The sequence below is a fragment of the Rhineura floridana genome, chromosome 22 (assembly GCF_030035675.1).
Source record: "Rhineura floridana isolate rRhiFlo1 chromosome 22, rRhiFlo1.hap2, whole genome shotgun sequence".
NCBI classification, from domain to species: Eukaryota; Metazoa; Chordata; class Lepidosauria; order Squamata; family Rhineuridae; genus Rhineura; species Rhineura floridana.
This window is the reverse complement of record NC_084501.1, coordinates 13,350,193-13,372,967: the sequence shown is the minus strand read 5'-3', so window position 1 is coordinate 13,372,967 and position 22,775 is coordinate 13,350,193. Positions and strand designations below refer to the sequence as shown.

At 43.7% G+C, this 22,775-nt stretch overlaps 1 protein-coding gene across 7 annotated transcripts in view; it reads right to left on the bottom strand.

The window, feature by feature from the left end:
• The window catches only part of POGZ (pogo transposable element derived with ZNF domain), a 131,438-nt gene that overhangs the window by 23,281 nt on the left and 85,382 nt on the right, over positions 1-22,775 (bottom strand). For 6 of the 7 annotated variants that reach the window (XM_061605842.1, XM_061605843.1, XM_061605848.1 and 3 more), the window contains 3 exons: positions 10,685-10,809; positions 1,589-1,747; positions 399-574 (listed from right to left, as the gene is read on the bottom strand). In XM_061605842.1, the coding sequence (XP_061461826.1) occupies positions 399-574; positions 1,589-1,747; positions 10,685-10,809 (460 nt within the window). Of the gene's footprint in view, positions 1-398; positions 575-1,588; positions 1,748-10,684; positions 10,810-16,409; positions 16,495-22,775 lie in introns of all 7 variants that reach the window. The other variant, XM_061605847.1, reaches the window with a different exon arrangement.

Sequence of the window (22,775 nt, the reverse complement as noted above, 5' to 3'; positions counted from 1 at the left end):
GTATATAATATGAGGAGAAATAAACAAGAGCAGTTTTGTCTTTCTTTGGTCAGGCCTAGTACACAGCAGAGTTAGATGTACCACTACACAAAGATCATGCCACTCTGACTGGTTGCTAGGCCACACCTCCATCCACCCCCCTCTTGGTTGGCTGTCTAACTGTAAACACAATTAACCTTTACGTTGCTAACTGAGTGATCCCTGCCATTGTACTTCCAACAGTACTCACAGTTATCAACACAAGAGGAGCCTTGTTGAATCCAGAATGAAGGCCCATCTAGGGCAGTACCCTATTTCCTACAATGACCAACAAGATGCCTTTGGAAAACTCATAAGCAGGGCACAAAGGGGGTGGCCATACCACGCTGTTTGCCAGGAGGTAGACGAGGTACCCTCACCTGGGTTGTGATGAAGATGGGCTGGCTGGTCACTGGGGAATTGGTCACGTGGTTAGCGTTCTGCATGACCTGTACGGGGCGGAGGACTGGCTGGGTCACCACTGTGCTGAGACCGGAGGCTGGGTTCTGAGTGAGGATCAAAGGCTGCCCACCTTGCTGAACGAGAGGAGCACCAGCTGGACCGGAGGGAAAGAGAAGGGCAAGATATGATTGTTCCTCCACTACCAACTTGGCCACCGCTCTCGTGGGATTGATTTTGTTGCACAATCACATGCTAAAATAGAGCCGGGCGAGGGATGCGTGGAACCAGATAAAAAAATGGTGGCCTGGGGGGTAGAGCCAATTATCTACTCATGAGCCACATACACTAGGACAACCTGTGCAAATCTGCACTTGAGTTGCTGTGTTTCCTGTTCGAGTCCCTCATCTCTAGCAACTCAGTGTAGGATTAGTACAGGTCGTCCCAGCTCATGGGGCCACACTTTTTATTTACTTCGTTTTTAGCCCAACCGTCTCTCCAAGGAGCTTGAGGTGTACACTGTTCTCTCCGCCCCATTTCATCCAACAACCCCATGAGGCAGTTTAGGCTGAGGAGAGACAGTAACCCCATGAGCTTCTTGGCTGAGAAGGGATTTGAACCTTGGCTCTCCCCAACCCTTCTCAACACTCTTCCCACTACACCACATTTGGCTCAAATACGCCTGGTCAAGGACACCCAGTTAATTCTTGTATTTTGCAGGTGAGGTATAGGAAGGCTGGGAGAGAAGCAATCAGCACAAAGCCGGTCATGCTAGATTAAAATAAAAACCTTGCAATTTTACTCCCTGCTGTTAAGCTACTGGGTGTAAGAAACCCTTGCCAATCTATTGCAAATTACCCAGATTTGTTAGCAGATCGCAACATTCTTTCTGTCTGCCAACACAAAAGGATAGGCGCATACAATGCGTATTTTGTAAAGTTCCATCCTGGCATCTGTCTCTGCTTCAAGGAACTCCAGGCAATTTTTTTCAATGGTAAATTGTGCAGAATAAGAGAAAGCATATCATTTTCTTTACTTGCAGGATTCATACAGGTCATGGAACACTGTTTTTTCTTGGTAAAGTATTTGGATCAACAGTAAATGCACGGCTCGTAGACCCTGAGACTCACCCCCAAACCGATATTCTCCCATCTAATGCCTCTCTCCTTACCACTGTTGTTTGCAAAGAGTGTAACCAGGGTCTTCTTTGCGCTGTCGCTGTTGGGTGGCCCACTGCTGCTGACAGATGTGGGCGTTGTGAGGTTGCCGCCAATGGAGGCATGGGCGACGATCGGCATTGGGGTGGCAACTGGCTGCACGCTCACCGAAACTGCCGGGGAGGAAAATTCAAAATGATTACAGTCTGCAGGTACACAGAAAGAACATCAACGTGACTCAGTTTCTCCTGCAACAATACTTGGTGGTTAATAGATAAAGATGCAAGGTGCAGTGACACTGGAAAGGGTTTTGAGAGGGGAACGTGAGGTGCATATAGTCACTCGCCTGTGGCAATTCAGAATCTCCTGTAGGCCATCAGTCAGTGGAGAATTACAGCAGTTGGAACTTCTCTGTCCCCCCCTTTATGCCACAAATTGCTAAAGGAGGGGCAGCCAACATGATGCCTTTCATACATTCCGGACAACAAGTCCCATCAGCCCTAGCCAGCATGGCCAATGGTTAAAGATGGTGATGGGAGTTGTAGTCCACAACATCTGCAAGGCAACACGTCGGCTAACCCTGGACTATAAGAACATAAGAAGAGCCTGCTGGATCAGGCCAGTGGCCCATCTAGTCCAGCATCCTGTTCTCACAGTGGCCAACCAGGTGCCTGGGGGAAGCCCGCAAGCAGGACCCGAGTGCAAGAACACTCTCCCCTCCTGAGGCTTCCGGCAACTGGTTTTCAGAAGCATGCTGCCTCTGACTAGGGTGGCACAGCACAGCCATCACGGCTAGTAGCCATTGATAGCCCTGTCCTCCATGAATTTGTCTAATCTTCTTTTAAAGCCATCCAAGCTGGTGGCCATTACTGCATCTTGTGGGAGCAAATTCCATAGTTTAACTATGTGCTGAGTAAAGAAGTACTTCCTTTTGTCTGTCCTGAATCTTCCAACATTCAGCTTCTTTGAATGTCCACAAGTTCTAGTATTATGAGAGAGGGAGAAGAACTTTTCGCTATCCACTTTCTCAATGCCATGCATAATTTTATACACTTCTATCATGTCTCCTCTGACCCGCCTTTTCTCTAAACTAAAAAGCCCCAAATGCTGCAACCTTTCCTCGTAAAGGAGTCGCTCCATCCCCTTGATCATTCTGGTTGCCCTCTTCTGAACCTTTTCCAACTCTATAATATCCTTTCTGAGATGAGGCGACCAGAACTGTACACAGTATTCCAAATGCGGCCGCACCATAGATTTATACAACGGCATGATGATATCGGCTGTTTTATTTTCTTTTTTTTTTTTCAATAATTTTTATTCAGATTTTCATAAAACATACAAGACGAAATCATAAAACATTCAAAGACAAAAAACAAAATCAAAAATAGTTAAACAAAAAGAAAAAAAGAAAAAAAAAAACAAAAATAAAAAAATAAAGAGTAAAATATTGACTTCCCATTTGTCAAAGATCAAATCAGTTATAAGTCTATAATATATAACAATCCTGTCTCTTAAGTCATATTATAAAATCACTTTCCTCCAGTAGTTATCTTACTTAATCATCAAATCTCATAAACATTACTTTATTCTTTCCACAAAAAGTCAAAGAGAGGTTTCAATTCTTTAAGAAATATATCTATCAATTTTTTTTTCCAGATAAGCATATCGATTAATCCATCTCATTACTAATTATGATAATCTTATTGTCATAACCATAGTCAAAATAAACATTTCAATTAATCCATCACATCAGAATCTGTTAGGTTCAGTAATTTCAGTAGCCATTGTTCTATTATCCCTATTAGTTCCATTTTCCATCTTCCATCTTCAGTAGTCTTGTTAAGTCCAGTAATTTCAGTATCCAATCTTCCATTATCAGTATTCCATAATAATCTTGCTGTCAAAGCCATAGTCATATAGTAAGAGTCTGATGGGAATTACCTCTATCCCAAATATTTTCTTGCCATCCATTCTGAATAGGTTGCTGAAATACTGCTGTAAAATCATATCTCTGTTCTTTTTTTCAAAATACACTGGGTCATCTCTTGAAAGTTTTTCCATTGTCACATGGCTGCAGTTAATTCCATAGATTTTCTCTATATTGGGCTCCATCACATCATTCCAGTCCAGAAGATTATCCATGTCATTGATAACTTTATCTCTAGAATCTTCATTAATTTCTTCAGAGATAACATTGAGTTCCAAACAATAGATTTTATTTCTAAAGTCCATAGACTCCAAATCTTGTTCCTGTTCCACGTTTGTTCCAATCTCCGGGATCTCCTCTCTCACAGGGACCCCTGTTCCAGTCTCCAGGGTCTCCTCTCTCACAGGGACCCCTGTTCCAGTCTCCAGGGTCTCCTCTCTCACAAGGACCCCTATGTCTTTAATCTCCTGTGTCTCCAAACAATAGATTTTGTTTCTAAAGTCCATAGACTCCAAATCTTTTTCCTGTTCCACGTTTGTTCCAATCTCCAGGGTCACCTCTCTCACAGGGACCCCTATATCTTTAATCTCCTGCTTCATTTTACTCAATTCAATTTTCAGCTCCTTACAACCCTGTCGCAGGTTTTGTTTCGTTATCTCAATCTCATCCATTATTTTCTGAAACATAGTTATTTCCAGATTCTCAGCCACTTTCTTAATTGCCATTTTAAAAGAAAAATATAGGAAAACCACTTCTTATTTCAGCAACAATTGGGTTAATACTCCAAACTTGGTGACATCACAGTATAAACAGAGCAGACAGCCTTATCTCTCCATGCTTAAGTAAACAAAATGCAGTTCCCAGGATCGAAACAATTAATGGCGGTCGTCAGGAAACAGATTCGTCAAAATAAAATAGACCAAAAAGAGAGTAGTCTCAGACAATATAATATTCTTCAAAATAAAAATCTGGAATAGAAATCCCTCTTCTGTGTATATCTTTAGAATGCAAATCCAGGACAGCTTTTTGCAACAAAAACAGAGATAAGCTATTAATTAGTGAGTAGCAGAGAGAAGTTATGGCTCCCCAGTGAGATGTCAAAAACCGATCAATCTGGCAAATCTCTTTTAAACAGCAACAATTTAAGTCAAGTAAAAGAAAAATATAGAAAGAAGGGTGCTTGCCTGTTAGTGCGTTCTCTCTTAGAAGATAAGATGAACGTTCGCTTTATCAGATAGAGCTTGTTGTTGAAAATCCGTCCCACCTTCGTCGGCTGGACCTCGTCCCATAAATTAATGAGATCTGGTCGTCCCAACAAAAATAGGCTTTGAGGTTAATCTCTTCGTTTCTCCCTACCCGGGAGAAGTTTAATCAGTCAAAAAAAAAAAAATCTGACTGATATATCTGAATAAGCTTCTTTTGAGGCAGGAGCCCGTCTCAAAAGCAGGCACAGGCTAAGTCACCCTTCCCGGAAGTCCCCTCGGCTGTTTTATTTTCAATACCTTTCCTAATTATCCCTAGCATGGAATTTGCCTTTTTCACAGCTGCCGCACACTGGGTCGACATTTTCATCGTGCTGTCCACCACAACCCCGAGGTCTCTCTCCTGGTCGGTCACCGCCAGTTCAGACCCCATGAGCGTATATGTGAAATTAAGATTTTTTGCTCCAATATGCATAATTTTACACTTGTTTATATTGAATTGCATTTGCCATTTTTCTGCCCATTCACTCAGTTTGGAGAGGTCTTTTGGGAGCTCTTCGCAATCCCTTTTTGTTTTAACAACCCTGAACAATTTAGTGTCGTCAGCAAACTTGGCCACTTCACTGCTCACTCCTAATTCTAGGTCATTAATGAACAAGTTGAAAAGTACAGGTCCCAATACCGATCCTTGAGGGACTCCACTTTCTACAGCCCTCCATTGGGAGAACTGTCCGTTTATTCCTACTCTCTGCTTTCTGCTTCTTAACCAATTCCTTATCCACAAGAGGACCTCTCCTCTTATTCCATGACTGCTAAGCTTCCTCAGAAGCCTTTGGTGAGGTACCTTGTCAAACGCTTTTTGAAAGTCTAAGTACACTATGTCCACTGGATCACCTCTATCTATATGCTTGTTGACACTCTCAAAGAATTCTAATAGGTTACTGAGACAGGACTTTCCCTTGCAGAAGCCATGCTGGCTCTGCTTCAGCAAGGCTTGTTCTTCTATGTGCTTAGTTAATCTAGCTTTAATAATACTTTCTACCAGTTTTCCAGGGACAGAAGTTAAGCTAACTGGCCTGTAATTTCCGGGATCCCCTCTGGATCCCTTTTTGAAGATTGGTGTTACATTTGCCACTTTCCAGTCCTCAGGCACGGAGGAGGACCCGAGGGACAAGTTACATATTTTAGTTAGCAGATCAGCAATTTCACCTTTGAGTTCTTTGAGAACTCTCGGGTGGATGCCATCCGGGCCCGGTGATTTGTCAGTTTTTATATTGTCCATTAAGCTTAGAACTTCCTCTCTCGTTACCACTATTTGTCTTCGTTCCTCAGAATCCCTTCCTGCAAATGTTAGTTCAGGTTCAGGGATCTGCCCTATATCTTCCACTGTGAAGACAGATGCAAAGAATTCATTTAGCTTCTCTGCAATCTCCTTATCATTGTTTAGTACACCTTTGACTCCCTTATCATCCAAGGGTCCAATCGTCTCCCTAGATGGTCTCCTGCTTTGAATGTATTTATAGAATTTTTTGTTGTTGGTTTTTATGTTCTTAGCAATGTGCTCCTCAAATTCTTTTTTAGCATCCCTTATTGTCTTCTTGCATTTCTTTTGCCAGAGTTTGTGTTCTTTTTTATTTTCTTCATTCGGACAAGACTTTCATTTTCTGAAGGAAGACTTTTTGCCTCTAAGAGCTTCCTTGACTTTGCTCGTTAACCATGCTGGCATCTTCTTGGCCCTGGCGGTACCTTTTCTGATCTGCGGTATGCACTCCAGTTGAGCTTCTAATATAGTGTTTTTAAACAACTTCCAAGCATTTTCGAGTGATGTGACCCTCTGGACTTTGTTTTTCAGCTTTCTTTTTACCAATCCCCTCATTTTTGTGAAGTTTCCTCTTTTGAAGTCAAATGTGACCGTGTTGGATTTTCTTGGCAATTGGCCAGTTACATGTATGTTTAATTTAATAGCACTGTGGTCACTGCTCCCAATCGGTTCAACAACACTTACATCTCGCACCAGGTCCCGGTCCCCACTGAGGATTAAGTCCAGGGTTGCCGTCCCTCTGGTCGGTTCCATGACCAACTGATCTAGGGAATAGTCATTTACAATATCTAGAAACTTTGCTTCTTTGTCATGACTGGAACACATATGCAGCCAGTCTATGTCCGGGTAGTTGAAGTCACCCATTACTACCACATTTCCTAGTTTGGATGCTTCCTCAATTTCATATCTCATCTCAAGGTCTCCCTGAGCATTTTGATCAGGGGGACGATAGATCGTTCCCAGTATTAAGTCCCTCCTGGGGCACGGTATCACCACCCACAACGATTCTGTGGAGGAGTCTGCCTCTTTTGGGGTTTCGAGCTTGCTGGATTCAATGCCTTCTTTCACGTATAGAGCGACTCCACCACCAATACGTCCTTCCCTGTCCTTCCGATATAGTTTATATCCAGGGATAACCGTATCCCACTGGTTTTCTCCATTCCACCAGGTCTCCGTTATGCTCACTATATCAATGCTCTTCTCTAAGACCAAGTACTCCAGTTCTCCCATCTTGGTTCGCAGGCTCCTAGCATTAGCGTACAGGCACTTGTAAGCAGTGTCTCTCTTCAAGTGTCTTTGGCACTTGTGGTTAGGCCTGTGGTAATTTTGCTCTTCTGAATTTATATCCTGTGCCCCTGCTCTCACAATGCCTACTTCTAGGCCTACCCCTTTTAAAATTTCATAATTTCTTTGGTTTTTATCCCAGGGGGGAGGTTTATTCCGAACCGGACCTTTCTCAGCTCCTGTCGGGTTTCCCCCCTCAGTCAGTTTAAAAGCTGCTCTGCTACCTTTTTAATTTTAAGTGCCAGCAGTCTGGTTCCATTCTGGTTCAAGTGGAGCCCGTCCCTTTTGTACAGGCCCGGCTTGTCCCAAAATGTTCCCCAGTGCCTAACAAATCCAAACCCTTCCACCCGACACCATCATTTCATCCACGCATTGAGACTGCGAAGCTGGGCCTGTCTGGCTGGTCCTGCGCGTGGAACCGGTAGCATTTCAGAGAAAGCCACCTTGGAGGTCCTGGCTTTCAGCATCCTACCTAGCAACCTAAATTTTGCTTCCAGGACCTCACGGCTGCATTTCCCCATGTCGTTGGTGCCAACGTGCACCACGACCACTGACTCCTTCCCAGCACTGTCTACCAAACTATCTAAACGACGGGCGATATCCGCAACCTTCGCACCAGGCAGGCAAAACACCTTGCGGTCTACACGCCCATCACACACCCCACTGTCTATGTTCCTAATGATCGAATCACCCACTACAAGGATCCCTCCACCCCCTGGAGATATAATCTCGGCACGAGAGGATAGCTGCTCATCCCCCAAGGAATGGGTCCCTTCTAAGGGATCGTTTCCCTCTTCCTCAGCTGGATGCTATCAGACAGGCTACTAAAAATGTCTGTGGCACTAGCAACTTTTGTAAACTTATTTGCAAGCCAGCCTAAAGTGTTCTACTGCAACACACAATTTACACTCTCAGCGGAATTAAATGACCAAGCTTTCCCTGGAGTGTGACATTTGAGGCTGCGGAGGGAAGGCAGCATGTTTGAATATTCTCTCCCCCCCCCAAAGAAAAACTTTCCCTGTGCAGAGAGAAATTCGCATGGATGGGGAGGAGGATTCAATCTGACCTTCTCTGTGCCATTTCTAGGCACACTGAGGGTGGTTGCTGTTGTTTTAGGAAGGAGGAACTACTCGAACATGCCTGCCTTCACACCCGCAGTCTGAAATGGCTCAGTCCAAGAAAAGCTGTTACTGCTCAGTGGGGCTGTATGTATAAACTCTCCAACTCTCTTTCCACTGGATCATGTTGCCAACAGTTTGCTTGGTATGCTAAGCGCTGAGACTTGCTAACGCCCCACAGGGAGAGGCCCAGGCTGCAGTCCTCTGCATCCTTACCTTGATACAAACCCCACTGAACAATGAATGCAGTGGGGCTTACTTCCACGGAGACATGCCATCCTTTCTTCTGGTCTCTCGCCACTGCCTCAGTAGCTTTTAAAATATCTTAGCCTCAGCCAGGAGATTCAAGCTCTCTCTCCATAGAAAATAAAATTGGTCAATACTGACAGCACATAGAAAATTAGCATGTCAGGACTGGTGCTAGCTTTCTACATGCAGTGATATTTTTCATCTATGTGGAAGCAGCCTGGGAATGTCCCCTGACTGAAATCCTGGAGAGCTGCGGTCAGTGAGTGTGGATAATACTGAGCCATGTGGACCCACTCGGTATAAGGCAACTTCCTGTGTTCCTATGCACTAGTACCTGTACAGCCCAGGCGCAGATGGAACACCTCATGATCTGTATCTCAGAATAAGGCCCAAGCCTATCCCTCTGGAAGGAAATCGTGTCTGTTACACTCAAATCAAAGCTATTCTTAATATCAGCCATAAGGCAGAGGAGGAGCAAATTGGAACAGCCAGACAAGAAGTCAAGCTATTAAATGTGCCAATCTGTTACACCCACAAGGATATTAATAGATAGGGAAGGATTTCTTTTTGTCTTTGCATGCCAGACTAAAGCATAGAGCCTGAATGCCATTCTACGGATCATTAGGGAAAGGGTTGAAAGTACCAAAATCATACTGCAGGTCTACAAATCTATAGTGGGACCATACTTGGGATATACTATACAGTTCTGCACCTCAAAGAGGATATTGTAGAGCTGGGAAAAGTACTGAAAAGAGCAGCCCAAATGATCAGGAGGCTGCAGCAACTCTCCTACAAGGGAAGGTTACAACAGTTGGGGCGTGTTAAGTTTAGAAGAAAAAGATAACAGGAAAAAGGGAGGGGCATGACAGAGGTGTAGAAAATTATGTGTGGTGTGGAGAAAGCACACAGGGAGACATTTTTCTCCTTCTTCCCTAATGTTAGATCTCACAGACATTCAGTGAAGCTGAATATTGATAAGATTCAGGAGATTCTTCTTCATACAGCACATAGTTTAACTATGGAGTTCCACTACCACGACATGCAGCGATGGCCACTAACTTAGATGGCTTAAAAAGGGGGTTAGACAAATTCGTGGGGGCTAAGGCTACTGAAGGCCTACTAGCCATGACGGCAATGCTCCTCCTCCTCCCACTATCGGAGGCAGAATCGTAAGCAGGGAGAGGGCTGTTGCACTTAGTGCGGCTTGCGGGCTTCCCATAGGCATCTGGTTATTGCTATCATTTCCTAAATTTGCATTTTGCCCTCAACCAAAGCCTCAAGATGATTACAAGTTACAAAACAACAAATGCATTTTTTAAAAAGCTGTATGAAAGAAGCGTCCCCATAAACAACATTAAAAACTGTCAGCAGGAGAAAAGGGTTAACTCTCCAACCCTAAAAACTGTGACGCGGCTGGAAATAATGAAACCGCTAAATTTTACTAAAAAGTCAGGGATGGGAGGGGGAGTATCTTTGCCAGGAAGTGCAGTCAGAAAAAAGAATTGGAACTTCCAGCTCCATCAGACCTGACAAGTCTTTCACTGGTAATAACCTTCACTGGAGGAAGGGCCATAGCTTAGTGGCGATTTGCACGCAGAAGGCCCCAGGCTGAATCCTTGGCATCTCCAGGTAGGGCTGAGAGATATTCTGACCAGAAACAGCTGCTGCCAGTCAGTGGAGACAGTACTGGGCTAGATGGACCAATTTGGTGTGACTCAGTATAAGGCAGCTTCCCGTATTCTTACTATGACTTAATTATCAAGTTAACAGGAAACTCCTGTTCGGTGTCCGTCTGGCTAGGACATACAAAAAGGCTCTATTCATGCATTATGAAAACAGTGAAACACACGCATCCAAAATGAAAAAACTTTTTTTTCAGCATTTGGAAAATGAATGCTGCAGTATATCAGATGGACAGGCAGTTGAATTATTTATACTGTGTTCAGACGCACCATCCAAAATGAAAACTGCCAAGCAATGTAAGGTGGAGAAAGAAAGAGAACTGTCACCTGTTGCGGTTTTGTCAACAGAATTATAATCCTCGACCACAGAGTCCTCGATCACGTCGCTGATTTTCTGCCACGGTTCCAACTCCTCCTCCTCACATTCCATAAATAGGTCTGTGTCCGCCATCCTGGAGGGAAAAGAAGCAGAAAGAGAATGTGTCTATGTGTCTTTTGAGGTGAAATGAAGAACTGAGGCCTAATCTGGTAAAATAGGTGGCATCTGTCCAATGCAACTCTTTTCAAACTTCCTCTTCACTCAGATAATCCTGTCCACATCCAAGGAATTCCCCAAGCAGGTTCTTGACACACTCTAGGGCCGCAGCACTCTTGATCTTTGACCAGGTATCCTTCTGGGCCGACTTGGTGAGATGAGTATTGGAGGCACTGTTTTACAGTGGTTCCGATCCTATCTCTAAGGTCGTTCTCAGAGAATAGCATTGGGTGACTGTATTTTGGACCCCTGGCAATTGTGCTGTGGGGTGCCATAGGGTACCATCTTGTCCCCCACGCTGTTTAACATCTATATGAAGCCCTTGGGAGCGGTCATCAGGACATTTGGGGCGAGGTGTCAACAGTATGCTGACGATACCCAGCTCTATTTCTCCATAACATCTGAATCAGGAGAGGCCGTGCAAGCCCTGGACCGCTGCCTGGACTCAGTGGTGGGCTGGATGAGGGCCAATAAACTGGGTCTGAATCCTAGCAAGACGGAGGCACTGTGGGTTAGTGGTTCCTGAGTTCGGATAATTGCCTGCTTTCGATAGGGTCATATTCCCTCTGAAAGAACAGGTTCATAGCCTGGGGGTGCTCCTGGATCCATCTTTGTTGCTAGAGGCCCAGGTGACCTCAGTGGCTAGAAGTGCCTTTTACCAGCTTTGGCTGGTAAGACAGCTGCGGCTGTTTCTGGACTAGGATAGCCTGACCACTGTTGTCCATGCACTAGTAACCTCCAGGCTGGATTACTGTAATGCGCTCTATGTGGGGCTGCCCTTGAGGTTGGTCCGGAAATTGCAGCTGGTTCAAAATGCGGCGGCAAGACTGCTCACTGGGGCAGGGTATCGCCAACATGTCACCTGCTGAAAGAATTGCACTGGCTGCCCATTTGCTACTGGGCCAAGTTCAAGATTCTAGTTTTGGTTGTACAAAGCCCTATACAGATTGGGACCAGGACCTGAAAGACCGTCTTATCCCTTATATACCCAGTCATCACTGTGCTCTGCAGGTGAGGGCCCCCTGCAGATACCATCTCATCAGGAGGTCTGTTCCGCACAACGTAGGAAATGGACCTTTAGTGTGGCTGCACCTACCCTGTTGAATTCCCTCCACTTAAATATTTGACAGGCACCATCTCTGTTATCTTTTCGGCGCCTATTGAAGACTTTCCTCTTTCAACAAGCCTTTTAAGTTGAGACCTATCCCACTCTGCATCTGTGTTGGAACTGCTTTTTAATATGTTCTTAAACTTTCTTTTTTAAATGTTTTTAATCTTAGAAGATGTTTTGATAGCTTCTTTTAAGTAACGTTTTTGAAGATGTTTTGGTTTAATGTGTTTTAAAGATTGTTTTTATGATGTTTTAATGTTTTTAGTGCTTTTGTTTACCATCCTGGGTTCCTGCTGGGAGGAAGGGCGGAATATAAATCTAACAATAATAACAATAATAACAATCATCATCATCAACATCATCACCTTGCTGTGAAGTGTTTAACGCCTTGTCTAGGGCTGGCTTGCTGGTCAATTGCAGAGCTTGGAAAAGTTACTTTTTTTGAACTACAACTCCCATCAGCCCCAGCCAGCATGGCCGCTGGATTGGGCTGATGGGAGTTGCAGTTCAAAAAAAGTAAATTTTCCAAGCCCTGGAAAACCAAATATAGTCAAGGGATATGGCTACAGTCAAAGACCAGCCTCTTCAAGTCTTGAGTTTGTCAGAAGAGGCTCTTCTCCAGTATTCCACCATAAGGGGAAGCTCGATATGTGGTGGTGCACGACACAGCCTTCACTCTGGTGGTTCCCCATCTGTGGACAGCCCTGTCCTTACAGGTATCACCAGCACAAACACTGTTATCATTTCAGTGCTGGGATAAGATTTATTTATTTGCCCAGGCATTGCAACTTTTGTAAACTGATAATTGTTTTAACTTGCTTTGCTGTTTGATGGTACATTTTTGTATGTTTCGCTGTTTATGGTTTGGTTGTCTGTTTTTATTTTATGCTCTGTACCCTTTCCTAGTTATTTGCAAAGATGGAAGGGCAGATTATATATTTTTTGATAAATAAAACAAATAGTAAATATTGTCAAATCTTCCACAAAGCCGTGATGCTGAATGTGTTTGAAAAACTGACCTGCTGCTTATTTAGCACAACTGCTAAATTTAAATTTAACGTTCTGGCTTCTGTTTTTCAAAACTTGCTGTTACTTTGTTTTCCTTCAATCTTTTTAAAATGTCTGTTTTTATTTTATGATATTTACCCTGCCCTAGTTATCTGTAGATACAGGAGGAGAGATTGTAAATATTTTTAATAAACAATAGTACATATTGTCAAATCTTCCACAAAGCTACAACGCTGAAAGTTTGACGAATTGCCCTGCTGCTTATTTAGAACTGTTACATTTAATTTTAAATTTTAAAAAACTGCCTTTTTTTAAATACTTGCTTTTGCTTTGCTTTGCTTCGCTTCAGTCTTTTAGATTGCAACTGCAGGTCAGCTCTGATACTATCATTCTTACTATTCGTTAGGTTTATCTAGTTGCTCATCAATGAACATTTCTGTGTGGATTGCAACAAAATATGAAATAATAAAAACAAAATATACAGTAATAATTTAAAACTGACAATAAATGTATGTGGACCTCCTTCCCTGCTGAGGTTCATCTGGTCCCATTTTTATAACTTTATGTGGCTAGTTAAGCTGCATCCTTTTCAGCACTCTCTTAGGAGGAGAGATCAGATTGCTGCTGCTATTACTAATTGTTCTTTAGTGATCTGCTATGTGTTCTTAAGCATTGCGTTATTTTATGTGCTTTTTAAAATCTGTTTACCTGCTGTAAACCACTCTGGGGGTTGTGCAAAGGGCAGTATATAAATTATCTAAACAAATATAAAAGACAGCAAAAAGCTTCCTTGCATAGATGTAGCGCAAAGCAGTTTATAGCTTGGAGCATTTATTTAAATATTTAAAAACTACACTTTCATATAAAACATCATATGGTGGTATAGAGACTAAAAAACACAGTATTACAATAAAAATGATTAAAAACATCGAATATATCAGTAAGAAAAGGTTGGCAGAGAATCTCAGGTTTGAAAGGCCTGTCTGAATAGTACAGTTTTTAGAAGGAGTTCCACAGGGCAAGGCTAGCCACACTAAAGGTTTGGCCCCTGATAAAACAGATTTAAAAAACAGTTAAGCCTGAGTGAATAAACACACCTACACACTCAGCGCACGGCAAAAAAGCAGAAAGAAGGCACCTGGCCAGACTCTCTGAAAAGGCTGTTCCATTGCCAAGGTGTCACCACCAAAATGGCCCCTCACTGGTAGTGAGGAAAAGGGCGAAACAGAAGAACCAATCAATGAACTCGTCACATTCAAACCTCACTGACATTGCTCAAACTTATTTTGACAAAAGTTAGGCTAGCTTGTTTTTAACATCTGACTTTTATTGGTAATTTTAATGCAGAGGTTTCAGAGATTAAGTGGTATATAAATCCTGTTAAATAAATACATAAATGATTCATTGCAATGGTGAGGTTTTTGTGAAAAGCTAAATCACATAATTTCACAATTAAACCAATTTGTTTTTTTTAAATGAATGCAAATCCCAAACCTGTTGATGATTCAACTTGTTTTGTGTTGTTGTTCTAATAAAATTAATGTGTTGAAAATACTTGATCATTGTTTGACTAGTGAAATGTCCAGCTCTTCCAAACACTCAAATTCTGACTGTTCTATGAGAGAAGTGTGATGTTCCTGTATTAATGTATATATGGTAAGTGCTATTTGTATAGAAGATACATGGTAAGTGGAATGAAAGAGGAGGGGGGAGTAAATGAGCAGTAGAATGCTGAATGATTGGCTGAGTGTTTGGATGGCTGAGAGTATAAATGGAAGGATGAGAGTTGAATCTGGGTGGACGTGAGTGAGTTGTTTTGGTGGAGTTTGGAGGTGGGTGTGAGTTGGTGTATGTCAGGAGAGTGTGGAGAAAGAGGGAGGTGGAGTTCGGATTAGTAATAAGTCAAATATCACAGTAATAGATGAAACCATAAGCTTGTAGATCATTATCAAAGTTATCTTGTTACTAATGTTATTTAATAAATACTATTTTGGTTTACCGAAGGCCTGATCCTTGGCTGGGGTTTCACAGACCAGAAGGGAGGGTAAGGTAATAACCAAGGCTGAAGGGAAACAGTAACAAATGGTGGCAGCGGTGAAGAGGAGAAGATAACATTATAAGTATCCAGAGCAACCCCGAGTTATGAGTTATCTGCATTGATACAAGGGGGTTGGGAACAGCATAGGCACGCAGTCACGAATGTAACCGGATAGAGAGACTCAGGCAAGGTCTCTGGGAACATTGGTTGTAGAACGTGACTGGTGGTGCTGCCTAGCAGGGGGATCTATTGAGATCTGTGCTAGAGCGGAGAGAGAAACCATAAAAAAGGACAGTCCGGACTGGTGGAGTCCCTGGTGGTGCCTAGTGAAAGGCAGTAGCCACGAGCAGGTAGGAACCTGACAGGGAGAGCCAGGGAAGGGCGTCACAAGAAGCCATTAATTTTTTTGTACAGAACTCATATCCTGCACCTTCAGCACACATTTATGTTCCCAGGGCTGGGAATAAAAGCCCCTTTGAAGATCGGGTTTGCTCTATTCCCTGCAGTTTTTCCATACAAGAATTAATACGTACAATTATGTTTACAAAACAAAGTTAATATTTACTCCTGGTTTTTAGAGAGGCGGAGAGGGGGGGGGCTTTTCTCTTTCTAACTTCAGTTGACTGTACTGAGGGGGGGGGGCAATAACATTTCTCTAACCAGAAAAGTACCTTGCTAATGCTAACATTTTTAACTCACTAGTATTGATGTTAAATATCTACTTGAACAGACTGTTGGTCATTAGTTTGCAGGATTCGTTTTATTATTTTCAGTTTCTTACAGATGTAACTCTTTCACTGCTCTTTGTTTGGAAAGACATTCAAGCCAGTAGAAATGAGTAGGGAGACCTTCCCCATTTGGCCCCCTTCTCTCTCTTCACCTTCTGCTCTATCTCTTGATTCAACTTTCACCTTCTTGTCGATGGTTCCACTTCCTATTAACTTTTCCTCTCTGCCCACAGTAATGTCTCCCTCCAATCGTCGCTTCTTCTCGGTCACCCCTTGGCTTTCCACCATGACCACTGTCATCTCATCCACGTCCACAACCTTTTCCCCCGTCTCATGACCCCGTGGTCCTCTGTTACCAGGGTTTGCTATAAAACCAAGGGGCTGGCTTAATGGTTCAAACCATTCAAATTGATTGGCACAACTAACTTAGGTTCATTAATTTCAGGAGGGTTACCCTGAATAAAACTTAGCTGGCTACAACTCAAGGTCAGTAGCCGGTTTCAAAACCCTGGTTCGCTTCAACCAAGGCAGGGTGGGGAATCTAAAGCTTCGGAGCCAAATGCAGCCCTCCCGTCCTCTCTGTCTGACCCACAGGACTCTCCCGAAGCCAATCTCCCTCTCCTGAGACCCACCAGCGGCGGCAGACGTACTTCTTATGTTCCTTGGATGTCTTTGCCTGGCTGGAATTTATACTTGAACTCCGATACCTGGCATTGCCTGGGTGGAGGATAGAGAGATGGGGTGCGTATGAGTGTCTGTAGACACTGGCCTACCATCCAAAGGCAAAGCTTACACTATTGCTCTGCCTGCTTTTGCCCCTGGCCCTATCCACCACTGGTATATGGTTCCTGGAAGGTTGACCAGACCTGTGGCCCTCAGTCTGGAAAAGGTCTCTGACCCTTGACCGTAGGATTGTCACCTATTGCCCTGGCAAGTTATAGACAGTCATTCTCCAAGTTAAATGGTTTGGGGGTATGGATATCTAACCCCAGACTTCAGTTCTCACAAGAAGCCTTGCTCTGTGTTCTCCCAATACCTGAAGTGTGGGCTGATGGATAGGCAGAAGAGGGCTTTCCGTGTTTTCACTTTATTTATTTCCCATGGTATGCTAAGCTGTTATCTCACAGCCTGTGAGTATATGATAGCCAAGAGCTTGGGAACAAGCGATCCAACCAGACAAGGAAAGCGATATGCAGTTCCATGCACCCACGGTGGATATCGATTTGCTCATTATTGGGAATACATTATTTTAAACCTTCAGAAATATTCAAGAACTGCAAAGAGACAAATTCTAAGCATGGCATGGTGACCTGCCTCAGCATCAAGCACCAGTTTGTATTGCTTTTGCATGCCAATTCAACTAAGAAAACCTCTTTGCCATTCCTCCCTCCCTTTCTTTTTTCTCTCTCCAAGCTTCGAAACGCCAAGGCTCCCTTGCCTCAATTAAATGATTTAATCCCAGTGATAAATATTCTAACATTTCACTTTCCCCCACCTCACCGGCAGATGCTCATTTGCAAACATGGACCCAGAATGTGCTAAATATATTACTAGATTTAAAAAACATAAAACAAAATTGGAACATATTGGAGGTTTGTTCCTCTATTAAAATAGACCTTGGTGGGCACTTAAAAGTCAGTTACTTAGTGTACCTAATTAATTAACAACCCTCCAAAATGTAATAATAGATGCAGGTCATTTGCTTTACACAGCCTAAGTGGGTTTCTATTTTCCTTACAACAAGGAAAGGAATCGCTGTTATTTCCAAACTGGGCACCATGAAAAAAAGTAAAACAGCTACATCATCCTAGTGCCCTCCAGATGTTTTGGACTATAACGCCTTCTACACAGATTATCCCAATATAGAAGACAGGAAGGCTGCCTTAAAACACGTCAGACCACTTGTCCACTCAGCCCAGTATTGTCTACTCTGACTGACAGCAGCTCTCCAGGGGCTCAGGTAGAAAAGGGTATTCCCCATCTCACCTGCTAAGTGATCCTTTTAGTTGGAGGTGCTGAGGACTGAACGGGGGGGGGGGGAATGTGCAAAGCTCTAACATCAATGCCTCCTCCTCTCTCTCACCCTAACGCTATTAAGCTGAAGCTCAGCAGCAGACAGCTACGCTTCCATTTCTTTTTCTAATCGGTAGCATCAAATACTGTCCACCACTGTCAGGAACGCATATAAAATTAATCGAATTAACACGGCCACATAACATGAGATACGCCCTCCGTTCTATATACAATTTGCCCCACCCCAAAGAATGGTAGAACAATCACCAAGGGCAAGAGCAGGCTAAATCCATCATCTGCTAACCACACTCATACTTAGGTTGATTATTTGGCTCTAAAAGTTCAGATGGAGGTGATTCTCCTTGACCAAGAGGGTGCGGTCAAATGTGTGGCTATTTAAAAGCCTCTTTAAAGTTACGATTAAATTATAATGACTGTAACTGTGGTGTAGTGGTTAAGGTGTTGGACTACGACCTGGGAGACCAGGGTTCAAATCCCCACACAGCCACGAAGCTCCCTGGGTGACCTTGGGCCAGTCACTGCCTCTCAGCCTCAGAGGGAGACAATGGTAAACCACCTCTGAATACCGCTTACCGTGAAAACCCTGTTCATAGGGTCGCCATAAGTCGGAATCGACTTGAAGGCAGTACATTTACATTTTTAACTGAAATACACACATACTCCATTCCCTGCTACTACATACCTCCTCTTTCTCTGTGGTCTCTCCCGCGTCTAATTTTAGAATGTAACCCCCTTGGGGCAGGCACCTGTCATTTTATTTAGAAATAAAATATGTATTCTTCCTCTATTTACCCCACCTCCATCTCCCTCTCCCTCTCCTTTTGCCTCTCCCATCAGGGTTGACGCCAATGGTCGGCATGGCTGGGTAATTGCGAAGGGCACACCCCCTGATGGAGGGGGCCCGCTGACAACAGCCCCCTCCCACATGCTCCTCCTCTCCCCCACTGCTTGCCTGCTCACCCGCCTCTCATTCTGATCCAGACGGCATTGGTGGTGAGGAGGAGGAGGAGGAGCCACTGTCTGTTTCCTCGTTGGCTCTCTGCCTGTCAAGAAAGCAGGTAAGAAGCCTTGATGAGGAAGAAGAGACAGAACTGGTGGTTGATGACGGTGGAGATAAAACTCACAAGGGTGTCTTGACCAAGTCCCTTCCAAAACCTGGAGCCAGCACTGTCTCCCGTGTTGAATTTTAGACTGTAAGCCCCCTAGACAGGGGGCTTTCCCTCTCATACAAAATCCCCTTGCACAGTGACAGCACTATAAGCAAGTAAATAATATCTAAGGTTTCTATAGCGTCACCTCTCTCAGAAACCAAACGCACTCAACAGCCAGTATTTAACTGAGGCCTCACAACACCCACATGGGGTTAGCAAGGACACATACTTGATCAACAGTAGCAGAAGCATATTGCTTCTGGGGTGGGGGGGGGGGTGATAGGAAGGGACTGTGCTCCAACAAGAAACAACTCAGAACAGCCAGCCAGCCAGCCAGTCTGTCTAGGAAATTGGTCCTCCTCTTCCAACCAGGAGAACTTGGTGCCAATCTGTTTTTAGCATATTAAATCCAAGACAATAGAAACAGATTATGGTCTGGGTGAAACATACTGAGTTGCAGCTTGCACACTTTACTTTGGGGCTCCTAACGGTTGTTATCAAGATAACAGCTGTTATCAAGTGGTAACATGGCATAGCCACAGAGTCAACCGCTGTGGGTATTTTAAGAGAAAAGCGGTATATATAAAAGAAATGAAGTACGTAGAACCATAGATGCTGCAAGGCAGCCTTCCAAAAGCAGCTAGAGGGAATTTGTTACAGCAGGGGCAGCTATCCTTTGGCTATCCAAGGTGATGTTGGCATCCAGATCCCATCAGCCTCCAGCTTGTAGGGCCAAGAAGTCAGTGAAGATGGGAGTGGGAGTCCAGCAACATCTGGAAGGCCCACAGGTTACCATCCCTTGCGTTACAGCACTTGCCGAACTTTTCAGACCTTTAACTCTGACACGCAATCTGGGACTGATCCCCTTCATTAAAAAAAAAACCTATATAAGTCCATTATTCTCCTTGCTTGCTCCCTGCTCTTCTCTCTAAAATCTTTCACCTTCTCTAAAAAAAAACCCAAGGAAAAAATAAAGTTACTGATGCCACAAGTATGACCCATCTTAGACCACATGAGCAATCCAGCCTACTAGTTGGAGCCCAACAATTCCTTGACAGAATTAGCAACAACAAAATTCCAGAGGGTTGGCCACGTTCTGTAAGAATAACAACCCAAGAATCCAGTGGCACCTTCAAGACAATTGCATTTCTTGTGGGAAAAGATTTCTTGGGCTAGAGGCCACTTTATCAGATCTGACAAAAGTGATCTGTAGTCCACTGAAGCTTATCCCACAGCTGTCTTTTAAGATGCCACAGGACCTGGCTGTGTAAACCTACAGGGTAGTTAACTGGAGCTTACGTTTAGCAAACCAAGAAGAAAAAAGGAGCAATCCTGGCATTAACTGACGTTGGGGGGAAATCCCAGGCTCCACATCATCTAGAAATACTATCGTAAAAGGTAAAGGTAAAGGTGTCTCCGCACTTGTAGTGCGAGTCGTTTCCGACTCTTAGGATGACGTTTACTAGGCAGACCGTATATATAGGGTGGGATTGCCAGTTCCTTCCCCGGCCTTTCTTTACCCCCCAGCATATGCCAGGTACTCATTTTACCGACCACGGATGGATGGAAGGCTGAGTGGACCTTGACCCCTTTTACCGGAGATTCGACTTCCTCCTTCCGTTGGAAGCAGCTTCGGCTGCGTTACCACCGCTTACCACTCTGCGCCATGGAGGGTCAATGCACCACAGAGGGTCAATATATGATCGTAGTACCTTTAAAAAATGGCATCTACAAAAAAGAAACTCCCCCCCCCTCAAGCGGCAGCCTGTAATGTTAAATGTGTACAGAACATAGGAATCTGACTTACATTGAGTCAGACCACTGGTTCATCTGGCTCAGAACATTCTACACTGACTGGTAGCACCTCTCCAGGGTTTCTGGAAGGAGTTGTTCCTCAGCTTTACCCAGAGATGCCAGGGATTGAACCCGGGTCCTCCTGCATGCAAAGCAGATGCTCTACCACTGAATGACAGCTCTTCCCCTAATTTTCACCCACCAACACTTCAGCAACAGCGCATTAACAATGTTATACTGGTCAAGGCAGATACCAGAGGGATCAAAGCATGATGGTTCTGGAATGCAACAAGGCAATTCCAGATCTGATCACTTGTGACAAGTTTCTCAGACTAGAGTCAAGGAGACCCTCAAAGTATTGTTAAGAGAAGAGGGGCACACTATTGCAACCTGTGGGTCACCCGATTTTCTGGCTCAAAAGCTCCAGTTCCCTAGTAACAGCCTCCGATTCAACAAGACGCACGGCACCTGTCAGAAGGTTTGGGAAATGGGTCTTGGAAGAAATTGTCACCTGACAAGATGGTACATCTGGTTGAAAACACACACTCAAAGAGCAGTCATGAATGGACTGACAAGAGACTAGACATGGTACAATCCTACACCTGCTTACTTGGATGTTGTGTCTTTTACTGACAATTTTTATGTTTGTTTTGTTTTTGCAAACCACTTACAGATTCTATTTACAACAAAGCAGTATACAAATTTTGTGAAATAAATAAAATAATGTTCCACTGCAGCCTGTTACAGGTTTCAGAGCTAGGATCCAGCAGTATTCAAAACCTACGTTACATAAATCAGGGAAGCTTTTTCGGCCTGCATTCCCTTTCTGGCAACCCTTTTGGGGGCCGCATATCAGTCGTGGGTGAAGCCGAAGAGAAAAGTGGGCAGAGCAACAAATGTAAATTTTACCTTTGTACAGTAGGCTAGTTTCTACAGTAGGCACACTCACACATTCCTCCCTGTCCTCCGTCCAGGCAAGGAAAAGGCATTATCAGAGTTCGATGACACATTCAAGCCAGTCAAAAACACTCAGGGTATATGCCAGGGCTAGGGAAGTATGTGGCCCGGGCAAGAGTTCCAAGGACCAGATAAAGAGTCCTAGAGGGCCACATTCAACTCTGGGGCCTGAGGTTCCACACCCTTGACATAAACACTTATGAAAATGACACAAAAGTGGGAGGAAGTGCAACTACTTCTGGGGATGCATGAAAACTTCAAAATGATCCAAAACGAAGAAATAAAGCCACAACCGAATACAGGTAGAAGTTGAGGGTTACACAGAAGAAAACCAAATTATTAACTGTGTGGCAGGGCATAACTCACTAACTTGTGGAGCTTCAAAATGAAGACTCGGGACATGAGTCAACAATATGTTGCTATGATACTGAAGTCCAGTGCATCAGTGGAAGATCTATGGAACCCAAGATTCCGGAAGCAGTGAGAGTGGTCTATTTAGGACCATTAAAACATATGGTATAGGTCGGATGTTCCCTTAGGGCAACTCAGCTCAAGAAAGAAGAAGCTGTAAAATATTCCATGTGTGGATATCGGAAGGATAGATGTTTTAGAAGACAATCTGAGAAAGGACTGAAGGTATTATTTAGCACAGATTAAGGAAGATAAACAGGCTGCTGCTCCTATCTTCAAATATTTAAAAATGCATTAATTGAAGAAAGGGAATGAATGGTGGCTCACCCTTCAAAGGACATTCAAATCCCTGCTTAGCCATGAAGTTCATGGGATGATCTTGCTCTACTCACAGCCTTGACTTCTTTGCAGGGTTGTTGTGACAATAAAACAGGTCAATTATGTGTACAGCACCCTGAGCTTGTTGGAGAATGGTATATTACAAATGTGTCAAATGAAAAAAAAATGCTGACTAGTTTATGAGCGAATTTAGAGCACTCTAAGTTAGAATCAGCCTACAAATTCAGCAATAATAAAATAGTAATAACAACAACAACAAAACAACAACAACAATAATAATGCAACGTGGCAGAGTCCTTCCTGGACACCTTC